A 27,550-nucleotide genomic window follows, 5' to 3' on the forward strand; every position below is an offset into this window, starting at 1 on the left:
ATGGTTATATAACCCTACGAAGGAGCTTGGATAGAATTTGATCTATTTTATCGGCTATTGTAAGGTACAATACTACACCATAACATTGTAGTTATCCATCTAGAATACAGTACTATAATATTACTGCATCATTATATAAAAATTCTGTACAATATTTATATTATACGATACTTTGTTATACTAGGATATGCAATGCTGTATTCTATAATATTACACCATACTATAGCACAGTTCTGGAGCACATTTCTGTGTTAGTCTTCACCTTCCTAACACACGTTTGTTGTTATTTTTTTTTCACCATTCTCTGATTTTCACAAAGAATAAAACCCTGTTAGGGGGAATGTTGACGTTCCCAGATCTTTACCAAATTCACAGCAGACATAACACGCGTCAAGACGAACACAGACGTGCACTTCGTTTCATCCCGTCATGTCCTGGATCTTGAAATGTTAATTTAGTCCAATATATTGGAAGTGAGTGTCAAACCTCAGCTCTAGAGAGTGATCGAGTAAAGTGTGCTGCTGTGTAGAATCTGACCAACTTAACACACTGTGTGAATGTGGTGAAGATCTAAAAACATTAAGGGGTCAGTATTTGTAAGGCTTTATTATTATTATTATTATTATTATTATTTTGTGTGTGATTTTTCACCAAACTCACAAAAGTGTGTCAGGGAGCTGAAGACTAACACTTCAGTGCACTCAGTTTTCTCCCATCGTACGTTAAAGACAAGATCTGCACCCTATAATAAGCATTAACCGTAATCAGGACATTCGGTCAGAACAAACTATCAGAGAAATATTTTCATTCAAATTTTATTCATGCTTTAATTATCCCATACAAAGCTTAGATAAATATACTTTTAAAAAAAATGTTCTTAGTGTTAAAGCAAACAGTGGAAGTTGTTTATTGTGATCTTTTGGTCACAAAAATATTTAGAAAAATATATATAGGAAAAAAAAAGCATTCAGGAATCTTTTTTTTTTTTTTTTTTTTTTTTTTGGGTATTTCTAGTTCCAGACTGAACTGAGTCAAGTCCACATTCTTAAACCTTTCTCGGGTAAATCTCTGAAGCGCCTCGTTTTGTTCACTGCTTCTGAATTTATGTCCAATCTTGTTTTAAATCCTGGACTAAGGCACATTTCTAAAGGCACTTTGATCCCCACATACAAAACTTACAGTCTCGACGCCCCCTAGTGACCATCCTCAATTCCTACATTAACAAAAAAAAAAAAAAACCAGTGAAGGAAACATAAAGAGAGACATAAAGAGAGACTGTTATATAAATGATACACGCAGCAGTCCTGCTGATATACTCGAATAATAAAAAACATGAAAGAAAAAGATACACACTAGCTGGATAATAGTCATTTTTTTTCAGGATGGGTGGAAACGTCTTCAAATGCAGCTTCGTTACATGAATCCAGAGCTGGAAAGAGAAAAAGCGACAAGTCAAACCAATACGAGCTTCGTTTCGCGGTGCAGATTTAACAGTAAAAGAATCGTTTTCCATCCATAGATTCTTGCTCGTTCCATACTAAGGGCTAGTGAGTGTGCTGTTTACACTGAAGCCACTTGGTTTGCCACTACATTTCTATAGAGGCTTTGTTTTATCGAAGAGGATGAGGGAAAAAAAAAGAAAACACAAATCGAACTGATGAACAAGGCTCATTGTTACAGAGATCCAGGAGTTGTTTTAAAGAGACTACACAAAATCTCCTAATTATATGATTATGCAAACTAGAATTAGAGGACCTCAATACAGATCGTATAAAATTTGTGTTTATGATGGACGCCACACCTTTTTGCCAAGCTCTATGTAACCACACTGCTAAAACTGTCTAATGATTAGTTTATATGTTTATTTCCAATCATTCCGTACATGGCTAGCTAAAAAAAACTGAATGGGTATAGTTAGGTGAGCGTGTTCCTTACTTTTTGCGGTCTTTGTCCTTCTTCAGGTTAGAGTTGGAGCTGAACGACTGACCCTGCAGGAGCTCAGCTGCGGTTTTCTTCTTACTGAAGGAGTTCATCTCGTCCTCTAGAGTCTTCCTCTTCTCGTCCAGCTTGCTCTTCTCATCAGCATGCAAACGCTTCAACTGCTCAAACTTGCCCTGGAGCTACACACACACACACACACACACACACACGCACACAATGGTGTTGTCATGATCTCTTTCTTTATGGCATGTCTGGAATGTTAAGTCAACATTTTCCAGGAAATACAAAATAAAAGCTTTGAATATTACAGATGATTATAGAGGATCATGTCAAACTGAACAAAATGATCTTAAAAGCCCTTACAAAACTGCATTAGTGTGGAAATGCATAAGGAAACAGAAGAGCTTGATTTATTACTCCATATTTATTACATCAGTGAGAAAATGGATTGAGAGCTCTGCTTAATCCCCTACTCCTCTCCTTTAATCTGCTGTGTGTGTGGGTGTGTAGTATATTCCTCTCATTCTCTCCTTTTCAGTGTGTGTTTAATCTGTCAGATACCTCTCTCTCGGCCTCCTTCAGTTCCGTTTCTTTCTCTTTAACACGCAGGACAAACATCTGCCTCATTTCCTCCTCCCTCCTCTGCAGCTCCAGCAGAAACTCCTGACGCTTTGCCTCGTACGTCTCCTGCAGGCTGAGAAGACACAGATTACTGTGCATCATCAGATCTGTCTAACAAATGCAACCTGGGGCAGCCTTGATAAATAACATTTTAGATGTTATCGGTTCAAAAAAATAAAAAAAATGTTAATCCAAACATACTTGCTAATGAACAGACACACACAGACACAGATGATACATGCCCAGAGAACACACTCATTAAGGCCGTCGTTTCTACCTGACTGGTTTGCTGTCAGCGTCTGTGTCCTTAAAGCCCATCTCTTCCAGTTTGCAGCGTCTGTAGAGCTCGTAGTGGCGCGTGTGCGTCTGCTCCCGCAGGTCCTCCATGTTCACACAGATCAGCATCTCCCGCAGCTTCACAAAATCACAATGGTTCTCGTTCTCCACTGAAACACAACAACAACTGTGCTTCAGAAAATCTATGCTGAACACACAAACAGCGTGAAAACACACACACACACAACATACCTTGTACCACACCCCAGGGGTACTGTCGCGCTTTCACCATCTTATTCCCAATCTTCACTTCCTCTGTGCTTCCCACCACTGCAAACGGCAGGTGACCCTGGAAAGAACACACGGAAATTGTCATCATTTGAGGAGTCATACATCTACCAACGATACGTTAGTCAGCTGTTGTTATTATAAAAAAATATTTCCTCACACGATTCCTGATGTTACTTTCAGAAATTTTCGTACTTTATTTCAACTTTCGGGAAACACCGGGACAAATACACATCACCGTACACGAAACAACAATGGCAGCAAAATGGCAGCGTATTGCATTAATATTGCATATACAATCCCCGATTTAAATCCTTCATTAAAACCCTTGCGTCGTTGATGCTGCTCAAGCTTTAGACCGCCCTTGTTATAATGTCACAACAGACTTTATTAAAGGTCACATTTTATTCTAGCTCTAATAAACATTGTACTCACATTCATGGCGCTGTTGATCTTGGAGACGGTCTCGTCGTCAGTGGGGAACTGGTAGATCTGCACGCCGTTGCTCACCAGCTCGCTCATGATCTTAATCTTAAACTTGTGCAGCTCGCTCTTAGAGATGGTGTCGGCCTTCGCGATGACGGGGATTATGTTCACCTTTAAAAGCAAGGAGCGTGCACGTCGTCAGGTGTAGAGACACGGCTGTCTAATAATAACAACAACGTAGCCACTCTGCGATGAAATCGAGCTCAACAAGCAACAGCAGAAATTTAGGAAGCTGAAATATTGCTGCTGGTAAATTGCTGGTTACTAAAACATGCATGTACTTCCATTTAAAAGTGAACCTCGATTCCAAACCTGAACAGGCTGCAAAGTCCAGCTAAACTACAAGCCGGTCAGTGGAAGATTTAATCCACAGCTGGATTGTAATAAACCCAATGAGAAAACTTATCTAATATCATAAGCATAAAGGGAAAGGGGAGCCATGTATTGGACCGACACATTTAACTCATTTTCATGGCTGACCTGCTTTTAATAATTCCTTGGAAGTTTTTTAATTTTATAAGATGCAGGTTGAGGGATTTTGCAGGCAGTCGGTGTTTCTGGACTTGTAGATGAAGCACAAAAGGTATCGTCAGTGACTAACCAACAGCACACCAACCACTTTTATGCTTAATTACATTCATCCAAATGCACAAACTAGTAAAATTACTCTCTCTCTCTCTCTCTCTCATTTTCTACCGCTTATCCGAACTACCTCGGGTCACGGGGAGCCTGTGCCTATCTCAGGCGTCATCGGGCATCAAGGCAGGATACACCCTGGATGGAGTGCCAACCCATCGCAGGGCACGCACACACACACACACACACACACACACACTCATTCACTCACACACTACGGACAATTTTCCAGAGATGCCAATCAACCTACCATGCATGTCTTTGGACCGGGGGAGGAAACCGGAGTACCCGGAGGAAACCCCCAAGGCACGGGGAGAACATGCAAACTCCACACACACAAGGCAGAGGCGGGAATCGAACCCCCAACCCTGGAGGTGTGAGGCGAACGTGCTAACCACTAAGCCACCGTGCCCCCCTCGTAAAATTAAAGAATACCAATTTGTACAAAACCTGATCGTTTCTCATCTGTGAATGTAGCCACAGGTTCTACGTCACCCACCACAAAAAAAGGAAAAAGAGGAAAGAAACCCTCTTGAATGGCTCAGAGAGTCGTGGAGCATGAGACAAACAGTATTTCAGTATTTCTGCCAGCATTTTTGAGGAGGAATCACCCACTGAGTGCCAGCCATGAAACTAGACACACACACGCCCAGAATATATCAGAGGTCCTAAAATCTCTTTCTCTCTCTCACACACTCACACACACACACACAATAGTCTCATACAAGACTGTATACAGAACAGCTGAAGTATAAATCCTACAGATGGGGAAAATGTCAGAAATGTGAAGTCCTCCCTCGTTCTTTTTCTCCTCAAACGTAGCCACATGCACTTCCCAGAGTGGCAGAAACTAACTTAAACAACAACATTTCTCACAATCTATTTTTACTCTCTGACACCTAGGAAAAAAGCCTCAACATTTAGAGTTTGACGAACACTACGTGGAGAAGTGGAGGGACGGTTTTATATGTATAAAAATCTAACAAAATAGGGATGTCTTCTGAAATAAAGTCTAGAATAACAAAGAGTCTGAATTTAGATCTGGGTGGGGATTTAGATCCCTAATTAAGCAAGCCGAAGGATATGTGGTGAGGAAAAACTCTGTGAGGAGGAAAAAAACCTTCAAAAGAGAACCTGATGGTCGTTCTGGGTGACGCTGGAGTGTGGGAGTAGAAATCAATAGAGTATTTAGGAAGTCCAAACGTCTTTGGAGTGTCCATTCGAAACCATTCGCAAGAACAGAATTTCATAGTGGAACAATGACAGTGGACCTGTTAGAGGTTGGGAATCCCACTACTTAATATTGTGTGGAATGGTACAAAATGGCGCTTAGATAAACAGTGATTCTGACAGCCAAGATGGCCGCCCTGATAACGTTCCCGCGTTGATATTTATACACATTGTGTCCTGAACCACACAGGCGAGTGTGTGTTACAGTACTGAAGAACCGGATGTCATTTGAGGCATATTTATTGTGTGTGTATTTAGAGGAGAGAATGATTTGGCAGTGAGATAGCCTCCCTTACGATTCCGTGTTAACAACATTAACAAAATTACAGAAAGAAAGGTATTGGGTACCAACCTTGCTGTCCAGTTTCTTCATGGTGACGAGGTCGAGGGATTTCAGCGAGTGTCCGGACGGGGCGATGAAGTACAGACAGGCGTGGATGCGCGAGTCGTGGTAGTTATGCAGTGAGCGCTTGATCTTCAGCTCTTCTTGCAGGTAGGACTCGAACTGTGTGTCGATGTAATCCACCACATGCTGGTAGCTGGGGAATCAATTGTTCTGTTAAATCACAGACTGAGCTCGTGTTGGAAGAAATCTTTAAAAAAAAACTACTATTATCTACACTCGATGGCCAAAAGTATGTGGACGCCTGTCCTTTACACCCATATATGGTTCTTCCCTTGAAGATACGGTGTGGAGGTTCAGGTTGAAGTGGAAGAATTTGAGTGTCCTGCATGGAGCCCTGACTCTGACTCTATCCCACTGAACACCTTTGGGATGAACTGGAACCAGAGTCTCCTCAACATCCCAACCTCGGTGTCTGATCTCACTAATGTTCTTGTGGCTGAATGAACACAAATCCACACAGCCACGCTCCACCATTCAGTAAAAACCTTCCCGGAAGCGTGGAGCTTATAATATCGACAAGCGGGGTGTTCATGTGTTCGCATTCTACAGGGTATTTTTGTTTGACCAATAGACTAAATCTCTAACCAAACATCTGCCCATCTTCCTGTCTGTATAAACACCTCACCAACTGCCTCCGTCCTTCTTTTGCCTACTCACCTATCTTGTTTGTTCATCTGGTCTCCAAACCCCACCGTGTTGACGATGGTGAGCTTGAGACGCACGTTGCTCTCCTGAAGGTCATACGTCTGGGCACGGAGCTTGACGCGTGGCTCAAAGTGAGACGACTCAAAGTTCTCGAAGTTGGTGTTGAACAGCGTGTCCATCAAAGTGGACTTCCCAATACCCGTCTCACCTGTGGAAAAAAAGTCACGTCTGTGTAAGCTATGAGGTGTATGAATAATGCTTAAGAGGGGAGTTTATTAGTGCTGGATGATTATAACTAAAGTACAAAGCACTGAGACATTTTATTATCCAGTTCCCTTTAAAGAAGGCAAATAGAACAATAAATAATTATGTTCGAGAGTCACCTATGCAGAGGATGTTGAAGCAGAAGCCCTGACTGGTGGATTTATTGACCAGCTGATCTGGTAAGCTGTCAAATCCAACATGACCAGACAGAGATAAAGGACGAGCATTTCTTTCCTATTAAGAAGAAGAAAAAAAAAGAAGCAAAAATAAGCAAATTAAAACATGCATAGAAATACCGAAATACATGGAATGCCACTGCACTGTCAGGACTTGTATCACGGTGGGTCTTTCTTGCCTTATTCTTGGTTAATAGATGCAAAAAGAACAGAAGAAATCATAAACCGACAGCTGTGTAGGCAAAATTACAGCTAAAAATAAACACAATCTGGAATGCTTAGCCACAGTGCTTTTTGTATAGTGTTCATAAAGACAACACCCTGAAATAAAAAGAGTCCCACAGTTCTAACACGGATCTTCTAGTAAACCTAAACAGAGATGAGAACAAAAACTGGTTTCCACATCCTGTATATAATGGATTGTATGGGAAAGAAGAAGGAAATTAATATATACAGTACTGTGGAAAAGTTTTAGGCAGGTGTGAAAAAATGCTGTAAACAAAGAATGCTTTCAAAAATGGAAAATGTTCAACATTTATTTTCATAAATGAACAAAATGCATTGGTGTGACCGCCCTTTGCCTTCAAAACAGCAGCACTTCTTCTAGATACACTAGCACACAGTTTTTGAAAGAACTCGGCTGGTAGGTTGTTCCAAACATCATGGAGAACTAACCACAGATCTTCTGTGGATGTAAGCTATCTCACATCCTTCTGTCTCTTCATGTAATCCCAGACACACTCGATGTTGTTGAGATCAGGGCTCTGTGGGGGTCGTGCCATCGCTTCATGCTGGTTTTGAAGGCAAAAGGTAGTAACACCAAATATTGATTTGATTTAGATTTTTCTTTTGTTTGCTCACTTTGCATTTTGTAAATTGACAGAAATGAACACTCATTATTTATATTTCTGAAAGCATTCTTTCTTTACAGCATTTTTTCCACAGCTGCCTAAAACTTTTGCACAGTACTGTATTTTACAAAAATGTCTGTTTATCCTGGAAGATGCTATCAAAAAATGTTTTGCCATAAAGCCTTCTGTCTTCTACATTCACACCAGTAAGCTTCAAGTTGTTCACCTCTCTCGTTTGGGCAACAACTTTAACCATGTTTAACCATCATGTCCAGAGGTTTTTTTTAGTGTTATATGAGACAACATGGTGTGTTTAATGATGATGTATTTGCATCATTTCTGTTTAAAATCGAAAACAAAATAAGTCTAAATTTGACTTTAAATTTGACTGAAATTTGATGTTACATTCAATGCAATTAACTTATTGGTATAGGCATAGAATCCAAGTGAACAGCCTATAATGGGAAGAGTTATTCTTCCACTGTTACACTTAATAAGGTATATAAATAGGGTCTAAAGTTGTGAGTAGGTAACTGAAGAAATTTTAAACCACAGAGTGATCAGAATCATTCAAGCTGATCTCTTGGATTTGATGCATTAAAGCGTCATAATGCATAATTTGCATAGAATTAAAAAAAATCTGAATTAAAATGTCATTTGTTGATAAAATTGTGGATGGTCTGTGGCTCTTTAGTCTGAACTGCATCAGGACATTCTTAGAAACATCTCTAAAACCTAGACACAAGGGTATGTAAACATTTGCAGCGTCTGCGTACGTGGGAACACAGGGGAGGGGAAATATTTTAATTCTCTGAGGAAGGAAAGATCTTCGGTCATAGCAGAGATTTAAAAATCGTTTCTATTTTCTTGTGTTTAGATAAGCAGATAAGCATGCCATTACAAACGCCACAGCCCTCTGTGGCTTGTCAACATTGAGAACGACATGTTTATCTCTGCATTCCAGAGATGGGGTGACACTTTGGGGGGGGGCAATTCAGGAATGTGAGAAAGTTAAGCAACATGGTTTGAAACAGGAAGTCAGTCTGATGACGTGCTGAAGTGCTTGACTAATTCACACAACTGACAACCCATCCATCCATGAAAAAAATCAAAACAAATCTGACTCTTTTAGGAAAAGTTGTGAAGTATGGAAAACAGTAAAGAGGTTAATGAGTCTTTTTTTTTTTAGCTGTGGATGATTTCTTACCATCTTACGCATCTGATGTGTATGCACCTTAGGCATAGAGCAAACATGAAATATTACCATTACGACCCTTATTATATTAATATTATAAACTCTGCACTCTTCAAAATGAATAAACTCCAGCAAGCAATTGTTTTGGGGCAGTGGTGGCTCAACTGGTTAAGGCGCTGGGTTGTTGATCGGCGTTCAGGGCCCAGCACAGCCAAGCTGCCACTGCTGGGCACTTGAGCAAGGCCCTCAACCCTCCCTGCTCCAGGGGCGCTGTATCATAGCTGCCCCTGCACTCTGACCCCAACCTCCTCAGTTGTGGTATGTAAAGAAAAGAAATCCACTGTGCTGTAATGTATATGGGGCGATAATAAAGACCCGTTCTAAAAGGGAAGTGCGTGCAGTGACGAGCTGCTACTGTAGAGCAAGTCGCAAACCCTCAGGGGCGGGACATGTTCGATAAAGAAAGCGGTTAATTGGATGAACATAAGACTAGTACAGGTTGAGTCATCAAAAATAAAAATAAAAAAGCGTAATAGTTTCTTGTGAAATTACAAGCGAAGATCTTGTCGATCATAGAAATCATGTTACAGAAAGGTTTGGAGAAAAAATATTTAGTATGTATTCAAATAAACAATGTAAATAAAGGAAAAGCATGAATTCTAAGCCATGATCCTAACTTTAAATGAAACCTTTAACACGAATAGTGCTAATTGGGTAAAATGTGTTTCAAATGTGTTCATTTCTACCCAATCTAGTGCACTTCTATTATAAGGGAACATATTGAGATTTAACCCAGTGCTAGTTAAACATGCTAACATGCTAACACTCTACACACCTAGTTTAGTTTTCTAAAGAAAGTGTATAATAAACTTACCCCCTGTCGAGCAACATCAGACGAAGCCATGTTGTGTGTTGAATGAACACTTATAATTTATTTAATGTTAAATATAATATAATTTACGTTGGAAAAAGTACCGACATGAAAGAGGCGGGTGAAGCCAATTGGAAAAGTTTGTAGGAGAAACGAATGGAATGCAACAGGAACGTACCACCGCGTCCATGAGGGTGAAACTCTATCTGGGTGGCATAAAAATGTCCTACCAAAGAAGATCCTGCCTTTGAACCAAAACCATAATTAATTCGTAATTTATCTGTGAACTATTGTGTATCTAGTATTTCGTTTTTAAAAGAAACGTTGCAAACATATCATCTGTTAGCTTTCACTGCACCTCCTCGAACGTCTACGATGGTTCGGTCTAGAAAAATATAACAGTACTGGAAACGAGAAACTGGCACCCATTTCGGCTCTTTAAGGGCAGGCTGCGCTTATGTGGCGCGTGATATCGAGAGCCAAGATGGTGGCTGAAAGGTGACAGTTTCAGTAAGGAGGGATTAAAGGGCGGGACGTGTGCTTGTTTGGCTACGAGTAATGAATGGAGACGTGGTTGCTCCACTTACTGGCAATACCTGGGATTAGCAGCGGGATAAAGAGACAAAATAATGAGGGATCCAGAAATGGGTGGAGAATCGATTTGTTTATTCAAATCTGTAAAAAGAGGCGATTTTTTTTTTTACCGGGAATAACAGATTCTGGTCGATGATGTGTTGTTTAGTTTGATGTGATGGCGGCCGAATGCACACAAGAAGCGGTTTTATGTTTTCTAACAGAGAGAGGAGGGAGAGTGAAGAACACGGATTTAATAAAGCACTTCGGATCTTTCCTTTCCACTGACCCCGAGAGGAAAGCCGCTGTTAAAGGGGCGTTTAAGAGCTTCGTCGACAGCGTGGCGGTGGTGCAAGTGGAAAACCGAGAGAAATACGTCTGTCTGAGAAAAAGGTTCAGAGGGTCTGTGAGACGGGAGGATGGCCGTGATGGACCGGGGAGCGCCTCCGGACTCAGCGCTGCTGATCCCCATGACAACCGCCATGACGACTGCATCGCTGTCAAACCGGGCAAGTGTCAGGGCCACGCGCCCTGCAGCACCGTCCCGTCACAGAACAAAGACGCAGAACAAGAAATACCGCCTGCATCGGTTTGCGCCGGCGCTGGTGCGCGCACACCTCCGAAAACCAGTCTGGATGGATCAGCTTTACGCGCATTCACTTCAGCCGTGAACACAACTGGGGATAAAACGGAAATGGGGAATCAGCATGCTGGGAATACTGGCGCTGGGAACCACAACGGGTCTGTTGGGATATCAGATAAAACTCAGCGCGGTGATCAAACTACAGGAGAATGTATTCCAGAGATCTCTGTAACTGAGCCGTGTCACCTACCGGAGACTGACGGAAGCAAGTTCATCATCCATCCTCCATGTTTACCGACGCGTACTGAAGCCCGGAGCGAAGGCAGAGTCGATCAGAGTCACTCAGATATATCAGAGAGCGAGTCCGCACCGACAGCATGTGAGGAAGTGACGGAAAGAGCAGGGAGCGGATCAACACGTGTCGGTCTGGGCAGCGCGAATGAGGCACGCAACACACCCAAAGGGAGTCGGAAGAGTTTTATTGCGCATGTGATGAACAGCTCGCCGCAGATACGACGCAGCCTGGTGCTGAGGCAGAGCCGACACGCAGCTAAGAACGACGGCGACCTGTCGTGTGTAAACTCCGCGCACACTGAGGAAGAGAGCAGCGCCGTGACGCTGGACCCCGTGGAGCACGAGTGGATGATGTGCGCCTGTGACGGGGAATGGGAGAGCCTGCGTCGGCTGCTCAACAGCGAGCCCAACCTCATTTCCAGAAAAGACTTCGTGACCGGTTTCACGTGCATACACTGGGCCGCCAAGCTGGGCAAGCACGAGCTGCTCGCAGAGATTGTGAACTTTGCACGGCAACGCAACGTGGCGCTGGATATAAACGCGCGTTCGAGCGCCGGCTACACACCTCTCCACCTGGCAGCCATGCACAACCACACCGAGGTGATCAAACTCCTGGTGGGCGCGTGTGACGCCGATGTAGAGACGCGCGATTACAGCGGCAAGAAGGCGAGCCAGTATTTGCGCAGCGACGTCGCGAGAGACGTCCTCGACATAGCTGGAGCCGACGCTACCTGCGAGGAGCTCGCGCTTGGGGACGACGCTGCTCGGTGGAAACTGCCCCGAGTTCTCCAAGCCAACCTCAGGCTGCTGAACCGCAGCGCGAGCGAAGACGACGACTGTGTCGGGGGGCTCACGAGAGACAGGCCACTTCGTCGGAAATCGTCGTTTAACAAACTGAAGCCCAGACTGAGCAAAGTGCGCGCGGGGATCACGCCGATCGTTCACAGCACTTCTCACTTTGAGCGTCTCGAGGGAGCCACGGGTCAAGCGTCCGGTTCGTTTAGATCCAGACCAAAATCAAACCTTTTTGGGTGATTCTGCGTGTGTGGGTTCGGTGGATGTTAGACTTCTCAGACTTGCTGCTTATACACTACACACACACACACACACACACACACACACACACACACACACACACACACACACACTAAAAGACAGGGGTAGGGGTTATACCAGGAGTCATGACAGACAGAAGGGGTCCAGTACATTACCCTGTCAGGAGCCGAATATTCCTCATTACTCACCTCCTACAAGCTGAACATTCCAAGTGCACATAAAACACCAGTGTCTCTACCACCAAAATCTGAGATACAAGTTTGCATCCCCTTAGGTTTTTATTAATCGTAACATTTGTTAATTTAATGCTGTGTTATTCAAAACTTATAACAGTTAAGTCTTTATCGGCACTTAGCACTTATCATCTTTATTATTTATTTCATTTAATTAATTCAAATGCCAAAGTATTTAAGTTGTTCAAACTCATACAGTTTGCTGAAAGCAGACACTGCAGACACAGTTTTTACAAGACCTAAAAGAATGCTTTTTATTTTTATTTTTACAGAGATCGAAAAGTTCCTAAAAAGATATTCGACTGTTTACAAATGACATCATTCGAACCCAAATGCACCAAATAAGTGAAAAACCGTAGTGTGTTGGGGGAAATGAGTATAATCCAATGTAAAAATCGGTCTAAAAAGCTAACTTGCTTCAAACTTCTTGCTGATTGTCTCATCATTTTAGAAGAGCGGGAAAGCAAATTTTTACAGTCGCATGTAGAAGATATTAAAAACGAAGATTAAGTTGTGGTAGGTTGGAGATGATGACACATGGTGCTTGAAACAAAGCTCAAATTTTGAATACATTGGAATATAATGCTGTTTTAAACGCTTTTAGGTATACGTCAAAATATTAGCCTTTTCATAATGTAATTTATTACTTCGAGCACTTATTAGACTTAAAGGTGGGGTGCACGATGTTTGAGAAATGCTTCAGAAAACTGAGTCGGGCCGACTAACAAAACAAACATGTAGCCAATGAGCAGAAAGGGGTGTGTCTTGTCAATATGAGTGTTCAGTGCACATGTCTGACATTAGCCAAAAGAGATTGAAACATTGACATGGCGGATTCCTGCCGTTACCTCTGCCTCGGGTTCTAGGTGTTGAACACTGTCTTCTGCGTGAATCGGAGCTAAACCTTTCACGGTACAACACACAGTACTACAAAAACACATTTGTATTACCATAGTATTACTCATTGTGTTCATTTACTGATAAAAATATCCCCTCGGCTAGCTGCCCCAGCAGGTTCCGCTATAATAGTTGCCTGGGTTACGTATGTATGTGTGGGGTGGAGCTATCAAAACAGGGGTGATACAAATTTGGGTTAGGAGCGTATTTGTTTTGGTGATTTTAAATGTCAACATTGGCTTTCAAACATCGTGCACTCCACCTTTAAATCTGAGCTCACCCTACACTGAGCCTAGTCCCAGATCTAATATCGGTTCTCCCCAGAAATATTGTACCTCAGTCTTTAGCAATATAGTGTCCCACCTTTTGTACTGCCATAAATATTTAAAGTAAAGTACCATAAAGTACCTCAAGGACGTGCCTGGTTAAAAAGGGAGGTTAAAAATGGAATGATTTAACACCAGCATTCACATACTGTATGAAGTATGCATATGAAGTAAAGCACCTAAAACAGGCTTATTGGTCTTTATGTGTAAGTGCTTTGTATCAATGACACTATATCCTTCCTGCTTAGTATAATTTTCAGATTAAGTGCTTTACATTTACATCGAATGTGATTTTTGCTGCACTTTTTACTAAGAGAGCATTAATCATTGTGACAAACAAAACCCTTTTTTAATCATAGTTCAGTAGTTATGTAACATACTGGGTTAGGAAAAAAATTCCTCTGGGTTAAGACGTGAAAAGTCCTGCTAAGTGTTGGAGCATGTCTGACGATATTAGCGTCATTGTAGTCCCGCGTGAGCAAGCTCGAGCTCGTTCCCTCTAAACACACTGCTGACTCAGTGCTAAGTCAGATCATGAGGTTGACCACATTGAATTTGGGAAAAACACAACTCTTAAAGGAATACAGCCTTTTTTTTGGTTGTTGTTGTTGTTTTAAAGTTTAATCATTATTCAATATATCTGTAGTGTGCTTATGATTACGGCATTTAAGATTCTCAATGCTTCTTTGTATTGAGGATCAATTAAAAAGTAGTTGTGAAGGAGGAAACAGACAGTTTTGTAAAATCTTTGAATGCACTCTTCAGTTTTTTTTCACGAAACTTTAAGACGTTTCTTCTACGTTTGTTCCGAACCTAATCATAATAACAACGGTTTCGCATTTTTAAAAAAAATAAATGACTTTATTACTTACTTTATTTTTATTTTTTATTTTATTAATTCTTTATCGTTAATAATTTATCTACAGTTATCTATAAGAAGAAATAATTGTAAAAGAAATGTTTAACATTTGGATGATTCAGTTGAAAATTTTGTAACATTTATGTGAAAGATGTCAATGATTTTTGTAGAAAAGTGTATTGTGATCTAATCAATCACTCTATCGATATTATAATTATTGTATTCTGTCAGAATACTGTTAAAAAAACATAAGCAAAAATATAACTACATTTTAACGCATTGCTCCTCAATTCCTGTCTGAAAGACATGTTTTAAAATACCAAATAGTTGTTTTAAAATTTGAGTTTCCTTTTTTATTTTTAAAAACTTTCTGACAGAATTCAACATTTGCCCCAGACTTTGTTTCTGTTTTGATTTCCTTCGTATTTTTGTTTCTCAGTTCAGGGAAACGTCTCAGTATGATTACGTGTAGTAATCACACGTAAACTAAAGAAGTAATAGACAGAGATCAGGTTGGGAGTGTTTCTTTAGGTTGGCTCAAAATCCTCTCTTTCCCTTTTGCTTTGGTTTGTTTGCATGTTGTTGAAGGTTACGGTACAAAAATCTCGTGTTGTTATCAGAAATAACCCTGTGTACAGATCGTCCTGATTCCGAGCTGGATATGTAAAGTAAATTTAGGAAGCTGCTTAATTTATTTCAGACCTGTGTGTGTGTGTTTGGGGGCAAGGTGGGGGTGGGGGTGTTTTAATATATTACGCATCGTTGCCCACAAAAACAAGAATATCCTCATCCATCTGAAGTTTATGACAGTGATTGGTATTTTTTTTTTTTAAACAGTTAAAATTTTTGTTTACTGTGGTTTGGGTCAGTGTTAAAAGTGTACGAAAGCATTAATTTGCTCCATTCATAATTATGGCCCTCACATGGATAGTAAAATAGGTGTACAAGTGAGAATGAGTTTTTTATTCAATGTCCTTGGTCATGTGGCAAGGGCTTTGCTGACCTAAAACTGTGTGTGTGTGTGTGTGATCTGCTGATTGGCCTCATTATCGCATGACCTATAAGGAGACTTTGCTATCTACCACATAATTCAAACTTTGCATGATAACAGCACACTTAAATCTAGTTATTTTCTCATGTCCAGCTTTTTTGTACACGTCAGCTGGGACTTTACAAGGGCACAGAAGGGAGGGGCGCCCCGGCTGACAGAAAACCAAGTTATGCAACTGTACAAATGTTCAAGCCAGATTTTTTTCCTCAGAAACCTTTTCCCAGAAATACAAGAGAAATCTTTTTTAGAGCACTGATAATGTGGACACGACTTCACTACACTACCACGGAAAAGCCGCTCACTCTGTTCCTGCTTGTTTTTCTTCTCCATTATAACCTTTGTAATGAATTCATTCATCGATACAAACTCAAGTTCGGACACGTCAAGTTCGGACACGTTTCATTTTGAAGACTATAAATTTTTTTACAACCTTTCCATGTGAACTCTTTGGACTCTTTCTATAAAACTAAACTGTTCACTAAAATGCTGTTGTGTACAGTTTTAGTGTGTGTTTTTTTTTCTAACAATTTTGTTCCTTTTTGTACAAATACAATACAAAGCTAGAGCTGCTAACTCCAAACTGTGTACTAATGAATTTTGAATTGTTGATCCAGAAGTGTGTGAATCTTTCCTTACAGATTTTATACAGTCTATAGATTTGTTTTTATGTTGTATTTTTATGTCACACCGTTTACCTTTTACCGTAAATTTAGTACTTATGCACTTTCATATAGGAGTGAGCTTTTATTTCCTTTTGTGCCGAACATAACCTGACATGGTGCTGTTGTTCCTTAATCACATATCACATGGTTTTAAACTTATTAAAGTAATACTCCACTGTATGTTTACTCAGCTTATTTGTCCTGTACTGTATGTTTGAATCATACCGGCGAGAATTTCGACATGGATTCATTTAGTCAGAAATAAACGTAAATCCTGCGTCAAAGTGAAGAATAATGGAAGTCTAAATGCGCATGTTGGAGCAAGCAATAAGCTTTAATAATAATAAATATTTACAGGCTGATGTCTTTCTAGCTCAGGCTGTTGTAACGTTCAGCGGTTTCAGCAACTCCGAACCATGCGCAGGATTGAAACCATGTCCTTGTTTAATAACAGGATATAACATAAAACAATACATGAAACGTGACAACTAAAACCATGTATGAAGACTCAAAACATGGTCAAAAACAAACCGACCGCAACAGCAGCCAATGAATGATGACTCGAAAAAGACTGACACCGAAGGTCAGGTATAAATAGGGCAACTCGTTAGGGAAGAATTACAAACAGGTGACATAACACCATCCCATGACATTAAACAAGGATTAGCAATTAGTTTCATTGTCCAGCTGTTGATAGATAGATTAGATTTCAGCTCTTGCATCTAATATCATTTTTAATTAATTTTGTGTCTCAACAAATAATTCAGGGGGGCACGGTGGCTTAGTGGTTAGCACGTTCGCCTCACACCTCCAGGGTTGGGGGTTCGATTCCCGCCTCCACCTTGTGTGTGTGGAGTTTGCATGTTCTCCCCGTGCCTCGGGGGTTTCCTCTGGGTGCTCCGGTTTCCTCCCCCGGTCCAAAGACATGCACGGTAGGTTGATTGGCATCTCTGGAAAATTGTCCGTAGTGTGTGAGTGAGTGAGTGAATGAGAGTGTGTGTGTGTGCCCTGCGATGGGTTGGCACTCCGTCCAGGGTGTATCCTGCCTTGATGCCCGATGACGTCTGAGATAGGCACAGGCTCCTCGTGACCCGAGGTAGTTCGGATAAGCGGTAGAAAATGAGTGAGTGAGAGAACAAATAATTTATTAAAAACAAAACAAAAAAAACAAAAACATGCTATTAGTATTTGCAGACAATAAAGTTTTACGTCCTTGCTGTTACTTGTTTCAGACAAAACCAACTTCATTTTTTCTGATGAGTATCAGTATGATAGGTTAGTAAAAAGATTAGTTAGGTTAGTTAGTAACGAACGAACAGTTTGGATCGAATGAGTCGAGGCAACAATCATAACTCAGTTATTAATTATGTGTAAATTATTTAACTGGATAGCAAGATGATCTGTTCACAAATGAACTCAAACTCCAGATTGATCAGAGGATACAAAATTGTTTCGAATCGCACGGTTTCCTAGCAGATATTGTGAAATATATAACTGCTGCCTTAAGAATCCAATTCACATCATGAGGAAGATGAAAATGATGAAAATTCATTTGAAATTCATGAACGCATTTATGTTCATTCACGAACTGTATCTAATGTTCCTCCAGTGAAAAAAAATCCTCAACATCTGTGAAACAACCTAGAAAAATGTGTTGAGTCATTTTAATACCCTGGTGATTTCAGACCTTCTATTTCGATAAACAACCATCCCCCCCCACCCACCCACCCACCCACACACACACACACACATTTTCTACTACAGATGTGTCCTGTACAGTCTAATGCCACGTTATAAAAGGTCTAAGACCTTGTGTTTGTTTAATCTGCTTTGTCTTAAGATGTTTAAAGATGGTTTAAAGCAATTCACTGCATTATATGATTCAACTAATCAACACCATTTTATCTTCCATTTTACAGCGTGTTTAAAGCTTTGTGGAAAAATAAAGGACTTCTGCAACTTTAATCTTCCTATAAAATAAACACACACACACAGTAACACTAATAAAAGAAATTTAAGTGAAAGTCTAGTTCGAAAAAGACCTTGATTGTTACTGTGTTGTTGGGTTTGTTGTTTTTTTTTTTTGGTAAAAATCTGACAAAATTATTATGAATCACTCGTAATTGTCCATGATGAGATGAGTGCTGCTGAACAGGTTCATTAATCTGATTATTATTATTGTGTCGAAATAGCATCATGCTCATTATCACATAATTTCTCATTATTAGCATGGACTCATTTGGTGTGTGTGTGTGTGTGAGTGTGTGTGTGATTGAAAAGGCAGAGGGATTTGCTGACATGAAGAATGTGCCTGTCATCCCGCCTGCCTGCTCTGCTCTCAATGTACTGTGTTCATTCAAATGTCCAGACAAACACACACACACACACACACACACACACACACACATACACAAGGTTCTGAGCATAACAAGTATTTGCATATTAACTACTACAGTGGAGAGTTCTAGCTCTATTGTGGCAACCCTATAAGTATTGGCACCCCGTATAAAAATCACTCACATGTCTATATGACTATAGAAACATGACATGATATTATTTACAATATTATTTCTTACTCGTTTATTTATTTTATTCACTTCAATGCCGTGTTATAAATTCTCCTCGTGTCAGATTTCAGGTCTTTAACATGATTCAACACTAGTGATTTTATGTCTGATCCTACATCCACTTTTGTGCTGTTATTTGAATTAAGGGTTATTTTATGGTGTTGGAAGCACAATCGCAATCTCTTGGTAGATGTTTCTAGATATTTGGGCTCAAATATCTCAAATCTTTTATGTGTGGGTTTGGGGGATGTTCCTTGTGCGAATGCACATTTTTTCCAACTACATGCAGAAAAACTTCAGACTACTGAACACATCAGTGAGGCTTTGCTGACACTTCATATTGAGGAATGGCATGAAAAATTATATTACTAAATTATAAATTTGCTCCTAAGATAAATCTTAAGATAATACAATAAATGTATTTATTGCATTATTGAAAGTGAAAATGACGTGACATACGGCTAAGTACGGTGACCCATACTCAGAATTTGTTCTCTGCATTTAACCCATCCAAAGTGCACACACACACAGCAGTGAACACACACACACCGTGAAGACACACCCGGAACAGTGGGCAGCCATTTATGCTGCGGTGCCCGGGGAGCAGTTGGGGGTCCGGTGCCTTGATCAAGGGCACCTCAGTCGTGGCCAGCCCGAGACTTGAACCCACAACCTTAGGGTTAGGAGTCAAACTCTCTAACCATTAGACCACGACTTCCCCCATTTATTGTATTTATTTAATATAGATTCTATAAAAAGCACAACATTTAGACAGTCTGTTTTTCGTGCACAAACACAAACAAGTCATGATGCTTTTTATTTGTACTCTTTTTATTTAATAGTGAAGTTTTATTACATGGACAGAAAGGCCGCTGTTCATTTAGAACTCAGTTATCCTGCGGAAGGAGCCGGTGGTGGCGCACGCTGCACCCCAGTCGCTGAACTTCCGGTACTCGCCAGGACACATGAAGTATTGGCGTCCCTTGTAACTGGGATGCTCATACAGGGTCCAGTAACCGTCCATCACTTTGCAGGAGTAGATGTCCCTGTGATGGAAGCGCTCTTGCACGGACTCGCAGTCGTCACTGAACTCCATCATCTGGCCCTGGAAATCAGGACGCTCGTAGATGCGCATACGGTACTCCCCTCCACGGTTCTGGAGCAAAAAATTCAAGAAAGAGATCTTACATTTTAAACAACTTAATACAAGATAGTTATAGTATTATTGACTTTAACATTAGAGTGAATAGAGTCATTCCTTAACGTCAGGACCAAATGAATATTTTGGCTTTTTTTAGGCTTACTGTCAAAATTATAATTTCAGTCATCACAGATTGGTAATGCATAATCTACATAATCTGAAGTTCTGTGAATTTTCCTGATATAAATTATTCTAATATTTTATAGACTCATTATACCAATATCTAATACAGAATAATGTAAAGATTTCATTGTAGCTAAAATAAAAAATATATTTAGTTTTTTTGCCTATACCTAAACCTAATGCAGACTTTGGATTTAATACCCAAAATCTCTTTCAGTTTATTTATTTATTTATTTATTTATTTATATTTTTTTATTGGTGGTGTTCAAATATTCTGACATTTTTATATCAAATAATGAGGTAAATGAATTACAACACAATCTTGGAACTATTAAAAGCTATCTAAAGTACAAGTCTGATTATTTATATTTAATTAACTATTTATATTTAATTAGCTTTCCATTTCAACAATACAAAAAAGACCGGCTTTTAGTTTTTCCACCCAAGTGTTAAGCAACGGCATTCTACAGAACTATTATATCAAGAAAAGGGTCTCATTTATCTTGCTAAACTGCATTTGCACTGTAAAGTTCAACACACACACATACACACACACTCTCTCTCTCTCTTACATAAGAGAAGGTCCTGCAAGAACGAATTGAGTCGTTGTAGCCCATCCAGCGTTGGTATTCAGGATATTCCCCATGAGTCAGTACGTACTGGTATCCTTTATAATTGGGTTTCTCGTACAGAACCCAGCATCCGCTGTCCACTCGGATGGAGTTGCAGCGGGCGAAGTGGGGCTGCATGTCTGGGCAATCAGCCTCACACTCATATGAGCGGCCCTGAAAGTTCTTATCCTCGTAAAATATGATCTGTAAAGAGAAAAAGCAGCATATGTGTAACAATCCCAATGCATCAGGAAATTGATGTTTAATTAAGCACTCAATATAGTATCCGTTTTAATATCCTTATTAATCAATTGTAAGACTCAAAGTAAAGCCCAAGAGTAATCAGGGCTGAGTTTTCTAAAAACATTGCACAGCCAAGTGAGTGTTTAATGCTTTGCTATTATTGTAAATGCTTTAAGAATGTTCTTTGTGCTGCAAAGATTTAGAAAAAAACCCCACAATCCTGATGTCTACAGCTTTTCTGTCTCCTGTATTCTCACCTTACTCATCCTGATTGTAGGGTGCAGTCTTTCTCAGGTGATAACCGATGCAAAGTCGGTCTTGCCCGTTTTATAAACCACCGCCATGTGCTTGTAGAGTCAACAGTTTTGTTGTTGCACTGGATTTGCCACTTTTGAGATGCTGCCAAGATTCTGATCCAGGCTATAGAGAAAAAAGTCCTGAATCATCAGCCCAAATGGCACACAGCTGCACATTGCTCTCTCACTCCCATCTTTTCTGTTTTCAGCATCTATTAAACCAGCTTTTATCCGATAATCCGGTATCAAAAGGGCTTCGTGTTTACAGCCGAGAAAGCTGGAAGTCATCATTATTGCTCAACTATGAGGCCTGCTTCTAGAAAGTGGGCATAGGTCCGAGTGAGCGTAGATGTGTGTGTGTTACACAAGCTCCACGAAGCGGTCTCAAAGAAAAGCGAAATTCATGTGGCAAAGGCTTTGTTCTATTCATATAAAGATCTGAGTAGCGATATAGAAGAGTTACTAAGTAATATTACTGTAATTACATAAAGAATAAAACACATCAACCAGCCTAAAGTAGGTTATTATCCTAAACACAACATATAAGTGTTTTCCATTTAATTTCAATTCTACTCTATTTCATGTCATGAAAGTTTGTTGCTGATCGTGTTTCTTTCATACATATGATTGTTCTTGGATTTCTACAAAATTGAGTTGATCCCAAACTATGCAGTAACACATGGACGTTATTGTAGTGGAACGCGGAAGTGAACGCGTGTGCGTCACTTCCGGGGCGTTGCCGAGATGGTCATGGCGGAGGGTACAGCAGTCCTGAGGAGGAACCGTCCAGGAACTAAGGCGAAGGTACTGCATTGTGTATGCTGAATGCTTCCATACGTAAGAATAGACGCGCTAAATAAAATATATGGGATGTTGAGATCGGATAAAACCCTCCATTGACGAAAAGGAAGATAGCTAAGTAAGCTAACTAGCTTCTTCCAAACAGCCGACTGTTATCCTTTTCCCACCCGTTTTCTAACCTACCTTGCTGGTCCAATCAGAAGACGAGATGTAAAATATGAACCAATCCTAGCTAAATGGAGGCGGAGTTTAATAGAAATACGGGTGGGGTGAAAACTCACCGTCTAGACAGTTGGCTATTTGTAGACACAGCAGTCAACTAGAGCTCGATCTGTGACCAGAGCAGGTTTAGTTCATTTAGTTAATCAATTTTACGTGTAACTAGTACTCACATTGTGCTTAGAATGTTTGGGAAGAAATACGTTGTGTTAGTAAGATATATGCCTAATGTTAAGCACATAGTTGGGTGTAATTCTGTAACATAGTTGTCACTGACCTTCTATTAAAAACAAAAGGATTTTATATGAATAGTAAATAAAAAAAACACCCAGTTCCACTGTGCATCTCGATAATAATAATAATAATAATAATAATAATAATAATAATAATAATATCCAAAACAGTGAAAGTAAAAAAAAAAAAAAATTGTTTTTGAGTTTAGATTTTTTTTTTTCTATAAAATCTTTTACAGTTACACTCATTTATCAATCTTTTACTAAAATAAACTAAACTGAATATTTATGGCAGATTTGCAAAAGTTCCAGCGGAGCTCATTTGCATATAGTGACGCCCACAAAACTGCATATATAAACTAGATTTGTACAGTTCGTCGCGACAAACTTTGATGTTGGCTTTGACGATGCAAGTATTTGCAAAGGCCAATGCTTTTTGGACATAAGGGTCAGTGTTACTTTTGGAAGCAAGTAAACAGAAAGCTAGGGTGCCAAAACATTTGGAGGTAAGTGGAGATGAGCATGTGACGTCATCAGAATACACGTGAGGAAGTTCCCCTCATTGTTGTGAGTGTTTTGATATGTCACATGTCCATGTTGTAAAAAGTTTTTGGATTTTGCATATTTTGGGGGTGGGGCTGCGGGACAACTGAAAGGCCAGTCGGTACACCAATTTAAAAGTTTGTTCAGAGTATCACACTAAAGGAGCTGGTCGAGTTTGGTGTAGGTAGTTCGAAAGCTTGCCGAGTTATAAACCTCCAAAATTTATAATGGGAGTCTATGGGGAAAAAGGCCATTTTGAGACCCGGTACCAGAAGTACCGGTACTTGGATCGCTTAGGAAAGTAATAGCAACAAACTTCAGACCAGGGTCTACAACATATCCGAATTTGGTTCATGTGGCTCGAAAGCTCTAGGAGGAGTTACTCTTGATAAATTTTTGTCTAAGCTTAAATAGGAAAACAGAATGTTGGCTTCTACAAAGCCAACATAATAAGGTCAAAAGACCAGACAGCAGTGAGCACAAAATGAGTGATGAAGGTAAAGGTCTGGAAGACAGATGTGGAAGTTATTAAGGTTTACTATAGCAATAGAAATATATTCTAATAATATTCTAGACATATGTGCTTGTTTATATGGCGAGTTTTCTTTTGTTACAAAACTGTTTTTCACAAAACTTCTCAATGACAATTTTAGTGAACTAGAATAAGGACGTTTGCTGACCGACGTAAACATAATAAAAATAAACATGGACGCTTTTTCTCCAAATTTATAGGATTTTCACGAATACTAACCTTCTTGTGTAAACTCTTATATCGAGGATTTATGAACAAATGCACAAATTGGTGTCCAGCTCGATAAATAAGACCCTCTGTCTGTATTTATTACATTGTCGTTGTATCCTGAAACAGAGAGTGGCTCTGTGGAAACAAAGGGATAGTTATCTGGTTCTGGTCAACAATTCACTGTCTTTCTGTGCTTTTATGTCGTTATAGCCGTTGTTATAAATGATAAAGTTATGAACGTGCCCAGACTGAGTGTGGAAGTAGCAGTGTAACATGACTAACTGTGACAACACTTGGAAATAAGTTACTGTTTGAATTTGTTGGCAGGATTTTTACAGTTGGCCTGATGAGTCATTCGAGGAGATGGACAGCACTCTGGCAGTGCAGCAGGTGGGCATTTGCCTTAAATGTTCCAGCCATAGGTTTCATTCAGACCAGCAATATGGAGATAATACGCGTAAAAAGTTAATCAGAGTGCCTTGGAAATAAATTACTGAAATTGTGGAAAAATAAACAAAATCTCCACCTACACAGAGTAACTGATTCTCTGTCTTTTTCTGCAGTACATCCAACAGAACATTCGCTCCGATTGCGCCAACATCGACAAGATCCTAGAACCTCCCGAGGGCCAGGACGAGGGCGTTTGGAAATACGAGCACCTGAGGTACTCTGATCTCTGTGGGCCTTCGAAGGGTTTGAAGCCTCTCTATCTATCCACAGATTAATTGTATATCGTAGTGTAGAAACAGACTGAATTTGTGTCCGTATGTCCTGATTTCATTGTGTTCTATTCAATATAGACAGTTTTGTCTGGAACTGAATGGTCTTGCTGTTAAATTACAGGTAAAAATCCTACACACACAGCTGTCTTTTTTTTTTTTTACATGTCAGTCAAATAATAATGAAACTTAATTGCAGAAACAGAGCTTTAAAAAAAAAGTCGTGTGTGTGTCCTTGTCCGTCCATTCAGGGAGAATGCCACCCTGACACATGTACACAGATGACAGCTACAGAGCAGTGGATCTTTCTGTGTGCTGCACACAAAACCCCTAAAGAGGTAAGGCATGCATCAAACTCCTCTACAAGTTTCAATCAAACTTGATCATACATTAGATTTTCAGAAAGTGGAAACGGTCGACTTCTTAAACGGGAATAAAAAGCGTAGGTAGATTATGAAGTTAAATGTTTTGTCCTGTTAAACGTCTATATTTCCATACATTTCTTCTTGGACCTGGATTATTTATTTACTAATGTTGTGAAGACTCACACAGAGTCTACCTAATGCACTAGACACTGATACACAATTTAGTAGATTTAAATGTCTGTGAGGAAAAAAAAGCAGTGTGCCTGTAGCTTTAAGATGGACAGAAATAAAGAAACTTGTATCCCCTAATGTGTTTTCTTTTCACCTGTTTTGTATCCTATATGAACCGTAGTAACCTGCTGAGTGACTCATATCTCAACTCCACTTGTCCATGATAATTATGGGCACGGCAGGGCGATGACATCAACATCATGATGAAACATACACAATCTCACAAGCCTGCTGTTAATTAGCATTGTCTGACTGTATCTGGTGTTTGTTTCTACAGTGTCCTGCTATCGACTACACGAGACACACGCTAGACGGCGCCGCCTGTCTTCTGAACAGTAACAAGTATTTTCCCAGCCGGTGAGCATTAAAACAGTAAAGCATCATTTCAGGTTGGAATATTAATATTATCCCCTTCACTGTCTGCATATCTATGAGATTTCTCCGAGTACTTGTATGAGAATTAGCATGGCCGTCAGTTATTATTTGGTTAGTATTGGTCTCATCACATAGATTTTATTATTCCCTTGACGTCAACACGATTGAGAACACAATGGCAATGTTTCAGGGTGAGCATAAAGGAGTCATCCGTGGCAAAGCTGGGTTCAGTTTGCCGCCGCATCTACAGGATATTTTCCCACGCTTACTTTCACCACCGCCAGATATTCGACAAGTACGAGGTGAGCTGACGTTATGTTTTCACAGGAAAGAGATTACTGTCTAATAATCTAATAATGGGTAATATGTTGTAAAATATACAGTATATTGTGATGCCAAAATGGATTTTTTAGGTGCATCCAGTAAACTTGATGTTTTGGTTGTGTGTGAATGCAGCACTGTTTTTGGTGTCTCAGCCAAACATAGCCTAATAGTTCTGTAAAGATCAAGTTGTATGGATGAAACTGGGTGGAATAGGGTTATGGCTTCTGCTTGTCTGCGCTCTGCTGTCACGTGGCCCTTTGCGGATTAGGTTAGAGAAAATCTCAAATAATTTTCTTTATTTTTTTTTTCTGTTTGTCTGTTCAGGACGAGACCTTCCTATGCCACCGGTTTACTCGGTTTGTAATGAAATATAACCTGATGTCGAAGGACAATCTCATCGTGCCCATTCTGGAGGAGGAAGTCCAGAACGCTGGCTCTGCCGAGAGCGATGCCTGAGAACTCATATGCTCACGCACGCACACACACGCACACAAAATCTAAGTTCGTGCAAAATGCTAACATTTGTGAATCAATGCTAGTGGTTGCCATTCACAGGCTCTCATTTTCTGCATAACCCCACTAGCCAACTTCATTCGTCATCGGCAGTGTTAGGATTCTTCGAGTGAGGTCTTCTGTTTACATCTTGTATTGCTAACATAAAGCACCTCACCTATATAAACGCACAGCCTCGTATATAACACGTTGTTTTGCATCATTGTGTTCATCTCAAACAAGAAACTCCATGAGATCATATAAAAGCCAAACTCTTAAATTTGCTTAAGAAGTTTCACAGAAATCAGCTGGCTGATACACACACACACACACACACACACATGCACTTGGCCACAGCAACACTACAGGGGCTGTTTGAGTGTCATAAGGTTGCCATGGTTACCACATGATCTTAATAATCGTGTGCTGAACGTTTTTAACTGACTGCTTGCTTTTCTTTGCTTGTTTTTTTTTCTTTACTCTTGCTATTAAGTTATTGCTAATATACTGAGCTGAAGTCTAGAACATTCACAGCTAAGACCATCCAGCCTTTCTTTCTTTCTTTCTTTCTTTTTTTTATAGTTACATTTTGGTTTCCATAAAACAGCATCATTTACATTAGTATGTGATTAAATAACTAATAAACAAGTGTACAGAGCTGCTGTTTGTGTGTTTAAGATATCCGTCACTCTTATGAATCACTCCGTTGCATTTATTGATTTCAACAATGCAGTTTTCAAAAACAGTTTAAAGGCAAATTTGACAGAAACGCATTTCTCATTAGAACGACATTAAACACTCTTCAATTCTGCAAATTCCCTGAACGATAACAACAAAACAGTGTACATGACAAACAAGAAACCCACCATATATATTTTCTGTATTTTCTTTTTGTATTCATTTATCAACACAAATGTTTTACTGGATTCATTTCCAGAACAACTACCTAGAAAAAAAAATTTCTTTTGAGAAATATGACACTTTCCTGGTGCACGGTTAGCACATACATCAAAAATTATCATAAGAAGTGTCATAAAATGCTCTG

The 27,550-nt window shown here is 39.9% G+C and overlaps 4 protein-coding genes across 5 annotated transcripts; 2 read left to right on the forward strand and 2 right to left on the reverse strand.

Annotated features, from left to right (window-relative positions):
* Nucleotides 1–891: 891 nt before the first annotated feature.
* septin10 (septin 10) lies at nucleotides 892–10,046 on the reverse strand. 2 transcript variants are annotated; one of them, XR_009648388.1, is made up of 11 exons: nucleotides 9,890–10,046; nucleotides 6,913–7,027; nucleotides 6,542–6,737; nucleotides 5,831–6,017; nucleotides 3,562–3,723; nucleotides 3,091–3,187; nucleotides 2,840–3,008; nucleotides 2,503–2,635; nucleotides 1,936–2,120; nucleotides 1,354–1,429; nucleotides 892–1,213 (listed from the first exon to the last, which is right to left on the reverse strand). XR_009648388.1 is itself a non-coding variant. In XM_060868835.1 (10 exons), exons 1-10 carry the CDS (start codon nucleotides 9,917–9,919, stop codon nucleotides 1,414–1,416), a joined length of 1,290 nt encoding a protein of 429 aa, XP_060724818.1. In that variant the 5' UTR covers nucleotides 9,920–10,046; the 3' UTR covers nucleotides 892–1,413. The 2 variants fall into 2 exon arrangements, 1 of the variants encoding a protein (XP_060724818.1); XM_060868835.1 differs by having other exon boundaries at nucleotides 892–1,429.
* Nucleotides 10,047–10,328: 282 nt separating this feature from the next.
* LOC132844927 (ankyrin repeat domain-containing protein SOWAHC-like) lies at nucleotides 10,329–15,406 on the forward strand. Its single transcript, XM_060868831.1, has one exon. It carries the CDS (start codon nucleotides 10,638–10,640, stop codon nucleotides 12,369–12,371), a length of 1,734 nt encoding a protein of 577 aa, XP_060724814.1. The 5' UTR covers nucleotides 10,329–10,637; the 3' UTR covers nucleotides 12,372–15,406.
* Nucleotides 15,407–19,800: 4,394 nt separating this feature from the next.
* On the reverse strand, nucleotides 19,801–21,683 carry LOC132844936 (gamma-crystallin M2-like). Its single transcript, XM_060868843.1, has 3 exons — nucleotides 21,423–21,683; nucleotides 20,884–21,126; nucleotides 19,801–20,143 (listed from the first exon to the last, which is right to left on the reverse strand). The coding sequence occupies exons 1-3, from the start codon at nucleotides 21,429–21,431 to the stop codon at nucleotides 19,868–19,870; spliced, it is 528 nt and encodes a 175-aa protein (XP_060724826.1). The 5' UTR covers nucleotides 21,432–21,683; the 3' UTR covers nucleotides 19,801–19,867.
* A 462-nt stretch (nucleotides 21,684–22,145) lies between these two features.
* Nucleotides 22,146–27,162, forward strand: LOC132844935 (MOB-like protein phocein). Its single transcript, XM_060868842.1, has 8 exons — nucleotides 22,146–22,265; nucleotides 24,327–24,389; nucleotides 24,563–24,663; nucleotides 24,800–24,842; nucleotides 24,970–25,056; nucleotides 25,592–25,671; nucleotides 25,880–25,991; nucleotides 26,338–27,162. The coding sequence occupies exons 1-8, from the start codon at nucleotides 22,206–22,208 to the stop codon at nucleotides 26,467–26,469; spliced, it is 678 nt and encodes a 225-aa protein (XP_060724825.1). The 5' UTR covers nucleotides 22,146–22,205; the 3' UTR covers nucleotides 26,470–27,162.
* Nucleotides 27,163–27,550: the final 388 nt, after the last annotated feature.

Source organism: Tachysurus vachellii, chromosome 4, assembly GCF_030014155.1.
Source record: "Tachysurus vachellii isolate PV-2020 chromosome 4, HZAU_Pvac_v1, whole genome shotgun sequence".
In the NCBI taxonomy this organism is placed as follows: Eukaryota; Metazoa; Chordata; class Actinopteri; order Siluriformes; family Bagridae; genus Tachysurus; species Tachysurus vachellii.

Coding starts and splice junctions, on each gene's coding strand:
- septin10 (XM_060868835.1), bottom strand. CDS start 9,919: ATGGCTTCGTCTGATGTTGCTCGACAGGGG. Junction 3,188..3,561: donor AGATCAACAGCGCCATGAAT/GTGAGTACAATG, acceptor TGTTCTTTCCAG/GGTCACCTGCCGTTTGCAGT. Junction 2,636..2,839: donor GCTGACAGCAAACCAGTCAG/GTAGAAACGACG, acceptor GTGTCTTCTCAG/CCTGCAGGAGACGTACGAGG.
- LOC132844935 (XM_060868842.1), top strand. CDS start 22,206: ATGGTCATGGCGGAGGGTACAGCAGTCCTGAGGAGGAACCGTCCAGGA. Junction 24,664..24,799: donor TGGAAATACGAGCACCTGAG/GTACTCTGATCT, acceptor TATTCAATATAG/ACAGTTTTGTCTGGAACTGA. Junction 25,672..25,879: donor AACAAGTATTTTCCCAGCCG/GTGAGCATTAAA, acceptor GCAATGTTTCAG/GGTGAGCATAAAGGAGTCAT.
- LOC132844927 (XM_060868831.1), top strand. CDS start 10,638: ATGGCGGCCGAATGCACACAAGAAGCGGTTTTATGTTTTCTAACAGAG.
- LOC132844936 (XM_060868843.1), bottom strand. Junction 20,144..20,883: donor CTTGCAGGACCTTCTCTTAT/GTAAGAGAGAGA, acceptor TTTTTGCTCCAG/AACCGTGGAGGGGAGTACCG.